Source organism: Carettochelys insculpta, chromosome 1 (assembly GCF_033958435.1).
Source record: "Carettochelys insculpta isolate YL-2023 chromosome 1, ASM3395843v1, whole genome shotgun sequence".
NCBI classification, from domain to species: domain Eukaryota; kingdom Metazoa; phylum Chordata; order Testudines; family Carettochelyidae; genus Carettochelys; species Carettochelys insculpta.
This window is the reverse complement of record NC_134137.1, coordinates 252,365,470-252,383,065: the sequence shown is the minus strand read 5'-3', so window position 1 is coordinate 252,383,065 and position 17,596 is coordinate 252,365,470. Positions and strand designations below refer to the sequence as shown.

Below are 17,596 nucleotides of genomic sequence, written 5' to 3'. Positions count from 1 at the left end.
CTCTGCAATGAATGGGGAAAGTGTGGTAGCTAAGACAGTGATTCACGGAAGCAAGCATGCTAAGTAGGGAACCGCATAAGCGATCCAGTAGGAAATTCTAATTACCTAATTCTTCTTGGATGCCTAAGACAGGTCAGCTTTATCCCAGGAAAAAACAGAAGTCTCCATCTCAGTACAGCCAATAGCCCAAGTGTCAAGACACACACTTGGAACGTTTAAGACTGGCTTTCAATTCTCTACTGTTTCAAATTTAGAGCAATAACTTTAACTTGGGTCTTCTGCAGCCTAGCTGAGTACCTAACCACTGGGATACAGAGTTGCACATATTCCCTCTCTCTGTCCTAATGGATAGTGGAAGAAGAGAGAGACCAAGAGCAAAATATCCCATGACCTGGAGATCAGAGTACTCGCCTGGGATACAGAAGACCCAAAGTCAATTTCACACTCCCAATTGAAGCAGAATTTGGAAACAGGTCTCCTGCATTCTAGGAAACTGCCCTACCCACTGGAATACTGAGTATTCTGAGATGAGACAAACCACCTCCCCTCTCCCCACTGGCATCCCATGGTATCTCTCTCTGGTGCATGCACAAAAAATGGTGATCGGGTCATCCCCAGCTGTCTTTGTGTGAGGGTTCAACAAGTGAAATATTCAGAAGAATGCTCTGTTTGATTCAGATCTAAGCTAGGGTATTAAGCAGCTGAGAAAGTGCCAAGACTTAAACAGTTTTGTGCATGCCCATCAATGGAAGCTGTGTTGCCTAGAGAGTTTAGGCTCCCCCAGTGTAAGGCAGCACTAGAGCAGGCTTTATGGATCTCAGTGGAATCTAAATGTCGGACTTAGAGGCCTAAAGTGGCAGTTAAATATTTAAGTTAACTTTTTTGAAAATATTCCCCTCTACCTTTAACTATTAACATTTAAATAATTTGCAGGTTAACAGCTGCACTGCTTAGCAATTTCACAGAAACATTGGGATTATAGGAAAAGATTTACTCAAGTACCACTTTCTTCTCTCTCCTGACATCCAATGTAATTAAGAATAAAGCAACAAATAACAAATGATATGCTTAATTTATAAGTCAATATGTTCTTCAACGAAAATCTACTCTTTTGATTTCGGGAACTATATTTAAATGATACTAACCATTCATCACATTAACTATTATTCTGTATTGAAAATAAACATGCCAGTTTTATGTACAAGGTCTATAACCATGTTTTCCCATTCTTTCCATTTTTGGACCATCAACTGTAAAAATTTCAGATCAGTAAAAATGCTTCCAAGACCCTCCTGTACTGATGGATATCAAAATGAAGGCAGAATTCTGTTATTCCAGTGTACAAGCTTTAACATATGGGTCAAAAACTATTTGAGTTGTACAAGAAACACAAGGCATGTTTGAGACAGTCTGTAGTAAAACCACAATTTGAACAAGCATTTCTCGTTTATATGTAGTAGTGAGTAGAACGTATCAAATAAAATGTAATTTTAAAGCTGGTGCCTCACAGATTTTCAAATACTTACTTTATGTCTTTAAATCCCTCTGGCAAGTCAACCACTGATCCTACAGAAAAGTTGAAGACAAAGGCAGCTAGGAGTGGGTAATAGTCCTTGTTTGACTTAGGTCTAAGATATGATATTAAGCAGCCGAGAAAGTGTCGAGACTTAAATGGTTTGGTGCGTGTCCATTGATGGAAGCTTTGTACGGTTAAGTATGTGCTCTTGACAAACTAAACATCTAATGTTCAAGTATCCTGCACTAATACGTCACTGCAACTACCACCACTCATTTGGGTGAGGCCCTTTGATAATGAAACAATCAAGGCTTTGTCTAGAAGAGAAAGTTGCAACTTTAAGGCTGTTTTCTTTTAATTCTAACATGCATTTGTACCTCTGCGGTAAAAAATGAGCTAGAGTCCACTGATTCAGATTATACCAATTTGCTCAAAGCCCAAATCTAAACATTCAAACCCAGCAGTAAAACGAGAGAAAGAAACAACCATCTTTTTGGAAGAATCAGTTTTCTAAGCCATATTAATGAACAAGAGGAAGTACCCATTGTTAGCTGCTATCCAAGTTCCTCAATTCCATGTATGCATGTCCTTTCTTTCCTTTATCCAGCAACAACTGAGGCCTCTCTAAGAATTAATTTCTAAAGCCTTTTCTTGTATAAGAGACAGGCTATTAAAGCAGAGCTTCAATAAAATAAAATAAAGCAGCTAAAAATGTTAAGATGCCAATGTTTCTAGAAGTTATTTTTCCTGAGACAATGATAGAAAAAAAAAATACTATGGGAACTTAAGCTACAATGCATCAAATCACGTTTTGTAATTTTTATAATACTAACCACATGTAAAACACCAAAGTCCTTGTAAAATATAACAAACCTAAGGTACACAGCAGTGGTCAAGGAATGCACACCCTGATGTAGCTGTTTGCTTAACTGAGACTGCAAGGCATGTATAAAATTGTTGCATCATCTGGTTATATTATGCAGGGTTCTGTTTTTAAACAGTAAGAAATTAAGGTGTACAAGCATTGTCAGGTAACCAGAAAGTACGTGCTAACTCAGCAAAAGACACCTGTTGCTTTAATGAGATGCCACCATAGGTGTGTCAGAGCAGAGGTGAGCAAACTTGAGGTATTGTGCAGTTATCCACCACCCTTAGGAAATCTCACATCTCAGGCTCACCTCATTAAAAATGCTAAAATGTGTTACTCTTTTCGTGTGTACTCACAATCATATATTGATTAATAAAGTTTTCAAATTCGACACACTTTTTTTTTTTTTTTTTTAACATATACCAAAAAGGGTGGTTTTTATTTCATATGAACAAAATCAACATTTCTATCGGTATGGATTACATTAAACATATTGAGTGTGGGGAGGGAGGGGCTGCTAACTGCAGGGACAAAAAGTAGGTCCCTACATAAAAAGTTTGTTAACCTCTGATTTAGAGCACTCAAATGGAAACTCACAAGGAAAAGCCAAAAGAGGAAGACCCCGGACAACATGAAAAAGTTCTAATGAGACTAAAGGACAACGACAGGGGTACTCCTGGAGTCAGCTAAAAGTTTTGTCTCAAGATGGAGTGAAGTAGAGGAGACTTGTAGAAAGACCTATGCTCCACTCAGAGTACAAGGGTTTAAGTGACATTTGGTCATTAAATAGAATCTTTTCCATGAAGCATTAAATATTATTCTGACATTTCTTCTATTTTTTGCCCATTTTTCTTTATCTTTATTGAAAGTATTTGAAAGCAGCCATTACTGTGACATTTAAGTTCCTGAAGCAAGTCACAGTACCTCTATTAACAATATCAAATTCCTCCACAGCCATTAACTGCGCTCCCAGGAAGAGGATTATGACCATAGATTCTTGAAATCAGTTTTCCATGGAAAAAAACACAGCATTTGTGTTTTTACAGAGAATCTTTGATTTTTCTATTTTGGAAAACTAAGTAGGGCTGCCAATAACTTCAGTTAATGCCCGTGAGCAACAAAAACCAAGTTAACTAGATTAAAAAAAGTTGTGATTAATCATGCTATTAAAGGAATACCAATTAAAATTTATATAAACACATGGAGGTCATTCTACAATTTCAAATATGCTCATTTCAATTACAGCAGAATACAATATATACAGTGCTCACTGCATAGTACCAGTATCTGCAGGGTAAAAAAGATAAAAGAAATACTGTTTTTAAAAATCAACACTAAAGACCACGTCACTGAGTTTGGTGAGGGGAAATCTCATGTTGATGGTAATATGTTGTTCTACAGTTGTCTGTCTTCTGATATAATTTGCAGAACACATGGAAAGCACTAACAAACAAAGAAAACAGAGGCTAAAAATGTATGATCATTAACAACAGTAAAGAAACAATGCACTGGGACTGGCTCGGTCTATTAAGTTTATTGACTGCTGTCACTGGTAGACTTCAAAATTGCTTAAAATTTTAAATATATTAATAAAAATTCACATTTAACCAATACTTTATTGCAACTAAGGACATTAAAATTCAGTATTTAATTTTAACAATGGAAAACTGTGGATCTTCATCCTTATCAGAGAATTTGGGTTGGGATTAAATCATGAAAGAGGATCCCTGATTATGACGTCCGTTAATGGGTACACAGAGGACCACTTGGCCCACTATAGTCTGTTCTCACAGAAATGTCTTTATTAATAACAATAATAATATGAGAAATCTGATGCACAAGCAGAAATATTTCTATGTAGAGTTTAGATTTCAAATGAGAAATCAGCAGATCTTCAAGCATACCGTGAGGGACAAGACAAAAATACTACCAACAATCAAGACAACAGACAACATAAAATTGTAAGTTGCTTAAAATGATACACATTTGTGAAAATATTAAAGACTTTCATTTTACAGAGTCCCTGGTCTATCTTTTAAAACTGAGGAGTATGCTTGCTTAAAAGGATAAAGTTCAAAATAGTTTAGCCACAAGCAAAGCATCTAAAATATGAAGCCAGACAAGTCATAACACACACATGCACACTGACACACAGAGCCCAGGAAAGCTCCAGAACAGAAAGGAATACAGATAAAGACAGCTATAGAAAGGAAGTAGTGGCCCAAATCAAGAAAGCTACTCAAGCCCAAGGATGAGGGAAAGAAAAAGAGAAATAAGTAGAGGTGCAATACCAAATTTGAGTAATAAAAGTAAGCAGCTTACCAGCAGAGATTTGGCTTCCATGTTTCTACTTTGTGGCTACAACACGAGAATTTCATTCTTGTGCAGCAATTTCAAATATAATGATCGATACACGTAATCAAGCATCAGAGATGGGAAGTGCTACAAAATAAATGGCAGATCCCTAGAAATCCTGAAGAGCTCTAAGATGTAGATGTTTTCAAAAAGATCTAAAGGAAAGCGTTTTAGACTTCTTGCTACAAGCGCTTAGACTCTTAGACAGGTGTATCAGATATCACGTAAATCTAAACAAGACAGTGTGTACATCAATCCATCATTTGATGTTAACTAACATGCTTGCTGTTAGAGAGTAACGAAGATAAGAGGATTTCACTGACATCCTCACCAACTTGCCCTGGAGACATGTGGGACACTGCACTGCGGTAGAGAAGTGGAGGATAGGTATAGGACAGCTTCCCTCTTCCCCAGAATGTTAAACAGAGTGGTAGTAACAAAGATAAAATAATCAATTAAATATTTAAGGCACCCTTGTTATGAAATTATCCAGTACCTGTGGCACAGTCTTTGACAAGGTGCACAATGGGGATTTTGAGTTGGCATCTGTTAGAACAGACCCATGAGCCATCGTGGACAAAGGAACAAATCAGTCTCTCATATTTATTCTGTCCTTGGCCTCTGTTAAGACTGAGAACAAGGATTGGAGGATAACTCTTCTACAGATTCCCACTTGTGAAGGGACAAGTGGAAAACAGATGAGATGATCATCTTTGTGTTACAAGTCATTATCAAATTATCTATCATGCTCTTTTAGAACACTATCTACGGTTTGTTTCATTCTTAATGCATTCCGTATACTGACAGAGGCCAACTTCTGAATGAAACATGGAGGACCAAAGTCTCCTGTTACATCAGTGGAACAGAAAAGACTTTGTGTCGCTCAGAATACAATCATGGAACTGAAATGGACCTCAAGAGGTCAGAGTCCAGTCCCCTGCACTTACAGCAGTGACCTAGCACCATCCATATCAGTGTTTCCCAAAGTGTGGTACATGTACCACTGGTGGTACCCAACAGGATTTCAAGAGGTACAGGGCAGAAAATAAATACTAAAAATCAGGAGATAAGCACTGGGCCAATAGACGGGGTACAGCAATAAGGCCGAAGACCCAAAAGGGGTACACATATGTTTTAAGTTTGAGAAACACTGATCTATTTCATCCCTGATCAACATTTATCTAACCTGACCCTAGGTACTTGAAAGCTGTTATCATGAGGCCATAACAGGGATTAAACTCACAACCCCTGGTTTACAAGGCCAGTGCGCTAATCACTGAGCTATTTATTCCTCCTCACTTCAGCTGAAGCAGCACACATTTAGAGGACACTGCTTTGGATTGCTGTAACCAAGGCCAGTGAGGTAAGAGAAAAAACATTCTGAATTATTTGGCAATAAAAACAGAAACACTTTGTTCTATATTGCTCCTGTTTCCCAGATGCCACTCTTCTTACATTGAAACACAAACAACAGAAAAAATCTTTATGTAGAAGATGATTTTGTCTTTCCACACAACTGCTGGCAGAAAGAGGCAATTTAGTTCTCTTCTTTACTTTGGAATTTTTCCCTGTGTAGATATGCACACAGAGAAGCAAAACAGAATGATTATTTCCAAACCAACTCTGTGCTGCACCACACTTATCACTAAGTTTTCTGATAAAATTAAGCAATCATTCTGAAGCATTAGAGTAAATGAATACAAATGGTTAAAGGATTTTCCTACTTTGCCCAAATATTAAGCTAGCAATTATATTCAATAAAAGAACTGAAGTGTGTACACTTAAGTGTAATAATTATAAATACAACCAATTACAAATCTTACAAGGAAGGAATGATTAAGCAGCAGGAGACTATTCTGAAATACAAGGAAATTGTAAAACACTAATTAACTTGGAATGGTTTTGCTGACATCATATTACATTCCAGCAAGTAAAAGTTAGTGAATTTATTAAGTTAAACTTTGGATTTCTAACCTTCCAACACACTATGCTGAGCAAAGGTGGCTAGATACAGAGCTCAATTACAAGAAAATCCACACTACTGAATAGTTCTGTTCACTTCTCAGCAAGTTCCTAGGTTACTCTTCACTAGTCCTAATACATTTCAGACTAGTCAAACCTGTAGTCCACTGAATCTCTCTCTCCAGTTTTGCCTCCTTTGCTACATGTGTGGTTCTCTTCTTCTTTCCCAGTAAAGTCATTGCAGACTTTTCTCTAAAATTCTGGTTTGCTCTACCATCCCGCTACACTCATATTTATAACAGAAGTATGTGTGTACGCATTCTTGCTTCTACTATTACTTGTGTGCAGCATTTTTAACATATATTAGGCAACAAAAGGAAAGGCTGACTGAAGGAATGTCATTATGCATACAAAATTCTTTAGTTATAGAATGGCCATGTTCAATAGAACTAAGCATACATCTTTTGGGTTTTTTTTATTTTGTGTTTTAGAACAGAGCCAGAATTATGAATATGATGTTCCACTGCTACAAACAGCTTGAAAACATTATCAAGAAAAAGGACCAGCCCTTAAGCAACAATGTTTCAGTTTCACTTACTTGTTCTCCCCTGCAAGAAACTAAATGAAACTGAAATGTGGACAGGAAACTGGACTTGATGGCATATCCACTTATTACTTTAGGACAGGAGTATAGAAGTTGATGTTTGTCTTTTCTAATTGTTGCATGGAGACAATCCACATACAGTCAATTCGTTCATGTCCAGCATTCTACCATCCAGAACTCTTAAATAACCAGCATTTTAACCTTAAGTAAATTTTAGTTATGTTTTCCATAAGTACTGGATAGTGAAAGTAAATACAAATAAATACAGCAAATACAGATAAGTTTACAATCCTACTGTTGTTGGTAAATTCTTTGCATGCATTTTTGTTTCTTAATATCAAATCTTGTATACCTAGCAATGCATAACACTAAAGAAAAAAATCTCTGTTATCCAGCACACTTGAATATCTAGCAACTGTAAACTAGAATATTTGAATGTCCAGGGACTGTTGGATATGAAAGAGTCTACAGCACCAAGTTGGTGGAGGAGACCAAAGTTGCTGCACTACTTAAATCACATAACCTTACTTCTCCGAAGAACTATCACCCAATAGGTTGAGTAGTATGTATATATAAGCTGAAGGAGAGGATGATAATAGCTAGAATAGCATCAAAAGTGACAGAGTAACTGACGGCTGATCAAACTGGTTTCTGCCTAAGTTGTTCATGTTACAGTAAAATTACATATGTGACATCTCCAAAATGGCTTAGACTCTTCAGCTGTGCCTACACATGCATTCTTCCTTCAAAAGAGGAATGCAAATGAGGGAAATCAGAAATGCAAATGAGGTGCTAGTTTACATATCTCAAACTTCATTTGCATAATTTCTTTTCAGAAGAGATTCTTTCGAAAGAAAAAAAAAACAGTTTAGACAGGGATCTTTTGAAAATAAACCCCTCTTTGAAAGAACCCTTATTCCTTTAACAAAATAAATAAATGAAAAAAGAAATAAGGGGTCCTTCAAAGACAGTGTTTATTTTTGAAAGATCCCTGTCTAAACTGTTTTTTTTCTTTCGAAAGAATCTCTTCTGAAAAGAGATTTTGCAAATGAAGTGAGAGATACATAAATCAGTGCCTCATTTGCATTTCTGATTTCCCTCATTTGCATTCCTCTTTTGAAGGAGGAATGCACGTGTAGATACAGCTTTATTGATCTGTTAGTGCTGATGAAACTGTAAACTATTTTGAATTTCTACTGAAACTGACAAAGAACACTGAGCAACAGTTCCCCCTAAATTTTTCCATCCATGGGCATGATAAATTGTGTTATGTGCACCACGGCATGTGCACCACAAATAGAAATACATGCTGCCAGCTGTGGGTACCCTGCTAATCAAGTGTGCAGCATTTCAATCTCTCCTGAGTGGATGTCCAAGTGCACAGTTTACTGGAAAAAATGACTGAGAGATAGCAAGATGATCCAGGTTATCACGATGGACTTTTTTTTTTTTTTTTTTGCTGAAGTGAAAGATCAGAAGAGTCAACAACATACATACTCACTAGGATGGATTACCCCAAGGTTCTACCACATTTGCTGTTTAATGTTTACTGAATTCCCCCAACACATAAAGGTTCATTTATGCAGCTCTCTCTACCACCAACAGATCTGAGGACAGAGCAATCCTTCAGCACTGTATCTGGTGTACTGTGGGATCATATGAGACTAAATACTGACACTCAAAGGGGACATCAAGAAGCCAAAAGAGAAAGCAAATTACAGGAGTTGTGTACTCCATAAGTTAGCCAATAAATAAAAGAGGGAAGCCGACTCCCAAAGTGTCTGAGCAACCAGTCTCACCCTACATTACTCAAATGCAGACCACTGCACCCCATATGGTCATGCTGCAGCCACTCATATAAAACCGATACTGAACTCGGTCCCATAGGATCATCACACGAACACAGTTGTTATGCTGCCTCACAGGGACTGCATCCACATCAGTAAAGCAGAATGTCTTCCGTATAAAGGAAAGACAAAAAATGTGCATGATCTAAGACAGTCGTTTTCAGCCACAGGTCCTGGGGGGAGGGTAGGGGGGAGCAGATTTAAGCAGGGACAGTGTTAGACCTGTTGGGGTCCAAGACAAATTGCTGAAGCTGCACAGTGTGGAGCTGATTCCCAGGGCTCCCAACCCTGCCACTTGAGGCTCAAACACAAGCTCACCTTAGCTGTGTGAGGACTCTTATGACATGGGGCCCTTGGCAACTGCCTTGCTTGCTACCCCCTATTGCTGGCCCTGGCATTTGTGCACAAAAAACTAGTTATTGTAGCACTGGTGGGCAGTGGATTTTTTTATAGAATGCTGGAAAGTGGCAGGGGACTCAGAAAGAAAAAGGTTAAGAATCCCTTATCTAGGTATCCACTGAATGGACACAGTCTACCACCCCAGAGGCTGAAATGCAGAAAGATTATTGTCTCTGCAAGTCCCATGCCCTAAAATACAACTGTAGAAAGTTACAATCCAACAAACCAGAAGGTAACTTTCATCATCTTGGAGAACTTGGTTCCCTTATATATAACGCTCCCCAGGAACTGACTTTGTATGAAAATACTGGTATAAAATAAAACCTCAAATTATGCAGGGGATGCGCTCTTACAACCCCCACATAACTCAAATTTTCACACAAGTCAAGGGGAGACAGGAACCAGGCTGCTCCCTGGCCCCCAGCCCCCCTGGGCTTTCAAGAGCTGGGAAACAGACCAGCCCACGATGGCTGCTCAGTTTCCTGGCTCCCAGAGTGGCAGGGAGCTGGAACCAGAAGGCAACCTGGTTCCTGTCTCTCTGCTGCTTGGCCAACCCAGGAAACTGAGCAGGACAGCAGCCTTGGTCAGTTTCCTGGCTCCAGCCAGGGGAGGGTGTCAGGAAGGAGGGGCAGCCTGGCTCCCAGCTCCCGGAAGCCATGAAACTGACCAAGGCTGCTGCCCTTCTCAGTTTCCTGGGTCCCCCAAGTGGCAGAGACATACAAACCAGGCTGCCCTCTGATTCCCAGCTCCCCACCACTCCGGAAACCCATTCCTGTCAGGGGCGCAGCTGAGAGTCAGGCTGCCACCCTGACAGGAGCAGGGAAACCCATTGGGCGGGGGGAGAGTCAGGCTTCCGCCCCAACAAGAGGAGTTTCCCTGGTCCTGTCGGGGCAGCAGTCACTTTAACCCGAGACACGTGCAATTCGGCTGTGTGTATCTCAAGGGTTTAATTGTACTCTAAATCGAGTGAGAGCTGGGGTGGACTAAGAGAAAGCAGAGGAACAGCCCCAAATGAGAACATGAACACGCTTGGCAAAACACTTGAAAACAGCCTGATGCATTGCCCTGTGTCAACATCCTGTACACCTCAGGGTATGTGTCATCATCATCAGATCCTAGCTGTAGTTTTTATTAAGATTCAACCCAAAAATAATTAGGGCAAGATCATACACAACTGTAACAATTTTCTTTTCCATTCTTAAAATCCGAGTTATTTTAGGCACCTGTACAACGAAAATATTGTACTGCTAAAGGATTCAAAGAAAAAGTGTTCTTTTAAATTTCCTTTTAAAATTGCCCATGAGGCGTATGCTCTTGGAATAAGTATATTATGTTGTTGCTTGTTGGGAGTTAATTTATCTCACAAATAGGTAACCTAGAAGAACTAGGTTCTAGCAAAACCTAACTTAGAAATTTCCTATACATGCACTACCATTCTTTTCAAGTATCTCTCTTTTAGTCTCAGTTATAAAATTATGATTAATATCTGATAGTGTATGTTTGTCAAATTTATTCTTATCTTGGGTAATTTAATGCTATTCCAGCCATAATAAGATCCATTACAGCCATCAGCTTTTACTGATATTTATTTTTTGCATCTAGCTTCCTGGATGCAGGGGAAAGGAGTTACTAAAATTAGGGAAGGCTGTTCCATACGTGAACAACGTTTGGAAACAGTGATTTGAAAAGGTGTATAATAAATGCTGTAATACAGTCAGGGTGCAAATAGCAACCAAAGAGGAAGAAAGTGCTAAACACATTCCTCGGGCAAACGCCTGGGGCTAGATTAAGTCTACTCCAGAGGCATAAGCAACAGTACGGTTAGCCAGGCCCATACAAATGATTGCCACACAGAGGAACATCTAAACACCTAATGCAGGCGTGGGACCCAGGAGGCGGAAGGCGCCGGGCAGGGCCCCAGCAGAAGGCCAGCACCTTCGTTTCCCAAAGGCCAAGCAGCCCTGTCCCCCCTGCCAGGCTCACCCAGGGGCTGGGTAGCGCACGTCCGTGGGCGAGCCCCACTTCCACCCTCGGGGCCAGCTCAGCCGCACGGAAGGCAGAGAGGAATACGCTGCAGTCACTCGCCGGGGGGCGGGGGGGAACCCGGCACGCGCCAGGCCCGGGCTAAGCTGCGGCTTACGGGGGAGGGAGCGAAACTAAAAGGGAGGCGAGCGCCTCGGCAAATGGTGGCGCTCCTACATCCTGCCGGCGCTCCGGCTCGGCCCCGGAGCGGCCTCCAGCCTAGCGGCGCTGGCGCTGACGCTGCGCCAGGGGCCCCCCACTGGCCGGGCGGCGGCGGCTGAGGAGGGAACGAGCGCAGCGGGCCGAGGCGGACCCCGCCTTTATTACAGCCCCGCACCGCGGAGGGCCCAGCCCGGCCCGGCGGCAGCAGAGAGCGACCTCGACCGGAAAAGGGCCCGGGAGGCGCCCCCCCGCCCCGGTAAGCCGAGCGCCCCCCGCCCCAGTCGCTACCTGCAGCGTCACCTCCTCGGGGCGCCAGTGGGGCCGCAAGCGGCGCAGCAGCCGCAGAGCTCCCTGGCGGCAGCCGGGCCCGTCCTCGTCGCTCACGGCGATGTCCAGCTTGGGCACCTCGGGGGCGCCGGACGGCACGTGGATGTAGTTGGCCATGGCGGGCGCGTGGCGTCTCGGCAGCGGCGGGAGCGGCGACTGGGGCTGCGGGCGAAAATTTCCACTTCGGCTCCGGTACAGCGGCTCCGCCCCCTTCTCCGCGCGCGGGGCAGGCTGGGAACGCGGCGGGCGCTCCCGGCGCTGCGCTGAACCGCCCCGCCCCCTCCCCGTTCAGCCCGCCGCGCGCGGCGCCTTTCTCCCCGGCTTCTCGCCCCCTTTGGCCGCTGCCCCCCACCCCCCCCCTCCCCACTGCAACCCTCTTTCGTCTCCCCCGCCCCGCCCCGCCCCACTCCCTAGCCCCGCTCTTTCTGGCTGCATCCCCTGCCCCATTCCCCTTCTCCCCAGCTGCCTCTTCTTGCTGCGCGCCCCGTACGCGACACACTCCCCCAGCTTGCTTGCTGCTTCCGCACTCCTGCATTTCCCCAGCTGCGTCCCCCTGCTCCACTCCCCCATCCTCTTGGCTGCATTCCCCACCCACCGTCCCTCTCCTCCATCCCTCTCTTCCCAGCTGCGTCTCCCCATCCCACTCTCCCATCCCTTCTCGCTGGCTACATCCCCACTGCCCCACTTCCCCATCTTTCCCCATCACACTCACCCAACCCACTGTCCCCAACTGCATCTCCTTGCCCCACCCCCCTTCCCGCCTATTTCATCTTCACTGCCCCATCCCCATCTCCCTGGCTGCATCTTTTCTGCCCCACTCCACCATCCCCTTCTCTCCCTGGCTGCATCACCCGTCGCACTCCCTGTCCCCTGTGCTCCTCAGCTACATCTTCCCTGCCTCCCCCAGTTGCACCTTTTCTACTCCATTCCCCTCTCTCCAGCTGCATCCTTCCTGGCCCATTCCTCCAACTCCTTCTCCTAGTTGTAAATCCTCCCTGCCTCTCTTTCCCATCACCCCTACTCTGGCTCCATCTTCCCTGCCTCATTCCCTCCTCCCACCCAGACTCTCAGGTTGCATTTCTGCTTGTCCCCCTCCCCATATCCCTGGCTGCAGCTTCCCATCCCTGCCCCACTCTACACATGTCCCTGGCTGCATTCACCTTGCCCCACTTTCCCATAACCCTCTTCCCCCTCAATCTCCCTGGCTCTTTTCTTTCCCCAGTCCCTCCCAATCTTCCTAGCTGTATTTCTGTTATCCCTCATCTTTCTGCCTGCAATTATTCCCTGCTGCCCCCAGGGGAATTTTTTATGCTGCTCTTTAATGAGTAATCCACCTACATAATATCCCTCTTTTTGTCTTCCTATATCTGAATGTGAGCCTCAAATCTGAAGCATCCAAGGAAATGATTAATGAAAGTAGTTCACTATCTTATGGAAAAAATCAGGTACTGCATAAATGCAAAAGATTGTTCCTGAGGCATAAGTCACCTTGCTTTTCACCTCTTAATGCAGGTGTGCTTAATGTGAGGTAATTTATAACTGACATGAGAACACCATATCTGTGTGGAGCAAAGGTAAATTTGTGTTAAAGGAGGGACAGTTAAACTAAGGTGTGTCATGTTGTGTTGTCACTTTGCATTGTGTTAACTTGTGTGACATTTTTCAAACTATTTTTTCACTGGACATTTGTTATCTTCCAGCTTTCCTCCACTCACTCCTCCTTTCTTTAGTTGCAACTGTAACTGTGCTGTGCCAAAGGCAGAAGAGGCGGGACCTAAAACATTCAGCCTTCAGTGGGCCTGTGACTGTGGTGCTGCTCCCCAGTTCCCTCTGAGCCACACACAGCCAGAGCTGTGGAATTCAAAGGGGACTGCAGATGCCAGACAATTGTTACTTTGGCCGGAGTGGCAGCTGGAGCTCAGGGCCCCTTTGAAAGAACAGGCCCTGGGCAGCTGTCCCCTTGCGTGTCCCTACCCCAATGCTCTGATTGGTGGGCCTGTGTGCAAGAGCATTTACACACTTAGGCTTAAAATGATCCTTATTGGTTTGTAGGCTCCTAGCTTCTAATGGATTCAGTGGAAGTTAGGCACATATGTACCTCTGAGGATGTGGGCCTTACACTCTTAGCCAACCCTCAAAGCCTCTTCCATAGAATTTATTCATATTTAAATAGCCCCATAATAATCACTCTTCCTTTCCTTAAGTAATATGGAGGAGTTAGGCAGCATGAGCATTGTTTTCTTTGAGATGTACAAGGCAGATTGAGTTTGTTGCATGCGTTGGTGGTTGGAGTGCACGTTGTCAAAGCAGGACACTACCACAACTTGGCAAGTATCCAGGTTAGAAAAAAATATGCTTTTGGAACTAGTAATCCTGTTTTCCAATTTACTCCGGTGGGGCCAGGTTATGAATGGGGCTTTGGGGGCTGCAGCAACAGTCTAAAGAGGGGTTCTGGATTTCAGCCCCTAAAGGCTTTGAATGCTGCATTCCTAGCAGGGGCGGGGATGGAGGGATGTCTCTGCACCCTGCCGTACCCCTACGCTGTGCTGCTTGAGTGCAGGGAAGCTCTCTCTCCCAGCCCTTGCCTGCAGGCTTTTCCCCTGCCACTCCCCTTGGCCAGGTATCTTGGCCAATGGGAGCAGAGGGATGGTGCCTGTAAGCACAGGGCAGTGTGGAACGTCCTGCCAAAAGGGTTTTAACTGGTGCAGGTCCAAATCCCCTGCCCACACCTGCACCCCCATCAGCAACCTGCTCCTCAGCAGCTTCCCTTCTGTACACTGAACCCCTAATTTTTGACTTTAGCCCAGAGCCTAGGGGTACCCCACAAAATGTACTAGCCCTAGGTCACCAGAAGAATTAATCCAGTCCTGGACTCTGATGTTATCCTGTGAGATTTACATTGAACAGCAGCCTGCATAATATTTCCAAATCTAACAATTTAGGAAATGTACATTGGAATTGATCAATTTCCCTGTTGTTTCTTTGGTGGAAAGAAAGACTCTTGCAATGAAGCCCAACTGAGGCAGCAGTCAGTTCACTTTAGTAGGCCAAGGCCAGGAGAAGCCAACATACGACAACATAACATGCTGTTTTAATAAGATTTCAGGACAGGAGCAGTGACAACACACTGGCTGGTGTGTTGGCTCTCACTGATGGACCTGAGGCACCTGAAATTCACAGAACAATGTCTCCAAGTCTAGTTAGACTATTCTGGCACCAAGGAGAAACCCCTGGCCGCAGCAGTCTATTGGGGTTCCACTCTCCTCTTGCTTTCTCAGCTTCTTGTTAATATATGAAAACCCTGCCCTAGAGTGAGGCCAGAGGTGACATATGGGGGGGTGCATGTGGTCACATGCATCCCCCAGCATTGGTTGTCCACCTCCCTGCACTCAGTGTCAGCTCCATGCCACTTCTGATGAGTGTAAGGCAGTCCCATCTCTCTCCCTGTAGTGATGTGGCTCAAGAGCAGTGTGAGCTTCCCAGCTGGTGCTACTTTCAGCCTGCACTGCTCTAGGGGAGGGTGCAGGGGAGGAAGGCCTTCATCTGAAGTTTTGTTTTGTGTTTCTCTAGAATTTGCATTGTTTATATTGTAAGCACTAGTGCAAGGAATGTATCTTTATGTGTACAAAACACCCATTTAGTTTATATGATATCTGCAGCATATTGAGGGAAAACTCTGTGTATGATTTAATGTTATTTGTGTAAACCTCTTATAGCACGTAATTTCCTATTTTCCATAAATTCCTGATAATACAATGAGATCTTTTCTGAGTTGCAGTGGCAGTAACTAGAAGACATAGATCTGAACCAAAATCCTAAATCCACACTTTTCAGAAATGTGAGTAATTTAATATCCATACTGTAGTAGATACAAGGCAGTGGACTGCAGGAGCCTAGTGGAGGGTCAATACACACAGCTGGGTGAGTGGGTGCCTGTTTCCTGAACAGAAGGCACCTGAGACTCATTAAGAGCTGGCTTGTAGCACCAAGCTAATTAGATATCTGTGGCCAGTTACGGCCAGGAGGCTCACCTTAAAGGGGTTCCCCCAGGAAATGGAAGTAGTGGAGGAAGTGCTGAGAGACTGAAGGTTTGGGAGAAAAGAGAAAGCCCAGGTACCTGAGTGAAGGAAATAGTGGGAATGGTGGAGAAGTGTCCCAGGGAAGAGGCTGTTGGAACTAGGGCAAAGGAGAAGCCCCATCAGCTATCTCTATTCAGGGTCCTGGGCTGGGTTTGTTTTAGCATTTGTTCACAGGTATACTGCATATACCCTCTTAGGCCTTGTGTACGTTACCAAGTTTTGTCGACAAAACTTATGTTGACACCCAAAGGGCAACAAAACAAAAATCGCCAAAGGGGGTCCATGTTTGTTCCCTCTGTCAACAGATCGTGTCACATTGGGGGCACTGTCATCGGAAGTGAGAGCAAAGCACTGTGGGTATGTATCCCACACTGCAGTGTTGTATGATGGCAGAGCTGGTCATTGTATATCTTGAGATTCCCTTCAATAGAGCCAAGGTATTCGGGGTGCCCAGGGGGCACATGCAGCTCTCAGTGTTGCCCCCTACACTCACCATCCACACCACCCCAGTTCCAATGAGTGTGGGGACAGTCCCCCCCCCACTTCTCCAGAGCAGTGTAGCTGGAGAGCAGTGCAAGCTGCATAGTTTGTGCTACTCTCAGGCTGCGCTGCTCCAGGGGAAGTGGGGGATTGCCCCATGCTCAATAGAAGCGGTGTGCTGCTTCCTGCAGGAAGAGGTGGGTGGGGGCTGAGCAGGAGGGGTCAGAGAGCTGGGCATGGGCAGAGCACGGGTGGGAGCAGGAGGGCCATGGGCAGGCAGGGGGCAGGGAAGAGGTACAAGGATGGTGCCCACCCCCCCCCAGAATCCTACCGGTTGCCTCTGCTCTCGAAGTTCTCCCACAGTTTCTTCAGCAGCTGGGAGAAGCATCATGAGCGACTCAGTGAGCTCTTTGTGGTAAGGAATGTCTCTGCCACCTCCTCTCCTCCCTGGGACAGCAGCCTGCCCACTTTTGTGTTCCTAATGCAGGGCTGAAGGGGAACACTCCAATGATGTGCTCTTTGTTCCCCAAATGAAGCTGCGCACTCAGCTGTTGGATAGGCTTTTGCTGTGCTGCAAGTTTTTTTTGGTGTTCTAACGTCTAAATTAATAATGTTGGAATATCGCATTCACACAGCCACAGCATTGAGGAAAGGGAGCATTCTCACTTACAGGCACAGTTCACAGCCATGGCATTGCAAAAGGAGCCTTCACGTGAGCTGTTAATAGGTGGGCTTTGTTCACACTCATTCCTTTTTGACCCTGAAAGCGGAAGGGTGGGCAAAAGTTGTTTGCAGAGCTGAAGCAATTAATTTCAGGAAAAGGCCCTCATCTCGAATTATCCTGCTTGGCCAAGTGAATGCTTTGAGTGGGAGGTTGTAAAAAAGGGGGTTTCCAGTGGAAAAAACTGTAGCCAAGTCCATACTTCCTGGAGTTTAGAAATGCAAGGGGCCCATGCCTACAGGCAGCAGAGATCA

At 44.3% G+C, this 17,596-nt stretch overlaps 1 protein-coding gene and 1 long non-coding RNA gene across 2 annotated transcripts in view; one reads left to right on the top strand and one right to left on the bottom strand.

Annotated features, from left to right (window-relative positions):
• The window catches only part of ETNK1 (ethanolamine kinase 1), a 47,555-nt gene extending 35,289 nt beyond the window's left edge, over positions 1 to 12,266 (bottom strand). Inside the window, exon 1 of the mRNA XM_075004779.1 lies at positions 12,024 to 12,266. Coding sequence (XP_074860880.1) covers positions 12,024 to 12,179 — 156 coding nt within the window. The 5' untranslated portion in view covers positions 12,180 to 12,266. The remainder of the gene's footprint in view (positions 1 to 12,023) is intronic.
• A 1,106-nt stretch (positions 12,267 to 13,372) lies between these two features.
• Positions 13,373 to 16,460, top strand: LOC142018732 (uncharacterized). Its single transcript, XR_012646908.1, has 3 exons — positions 13,373 to 13,507; positions 15,841 to 15,900; positions 16,447 to 16,460. It is a non-coding gene; the product is annotated as an uncharacterized LOC142018732 (long non-coding RNA).
• Positions 16,461 to 17,596: the final 1,136 nt, after the last annotated feature.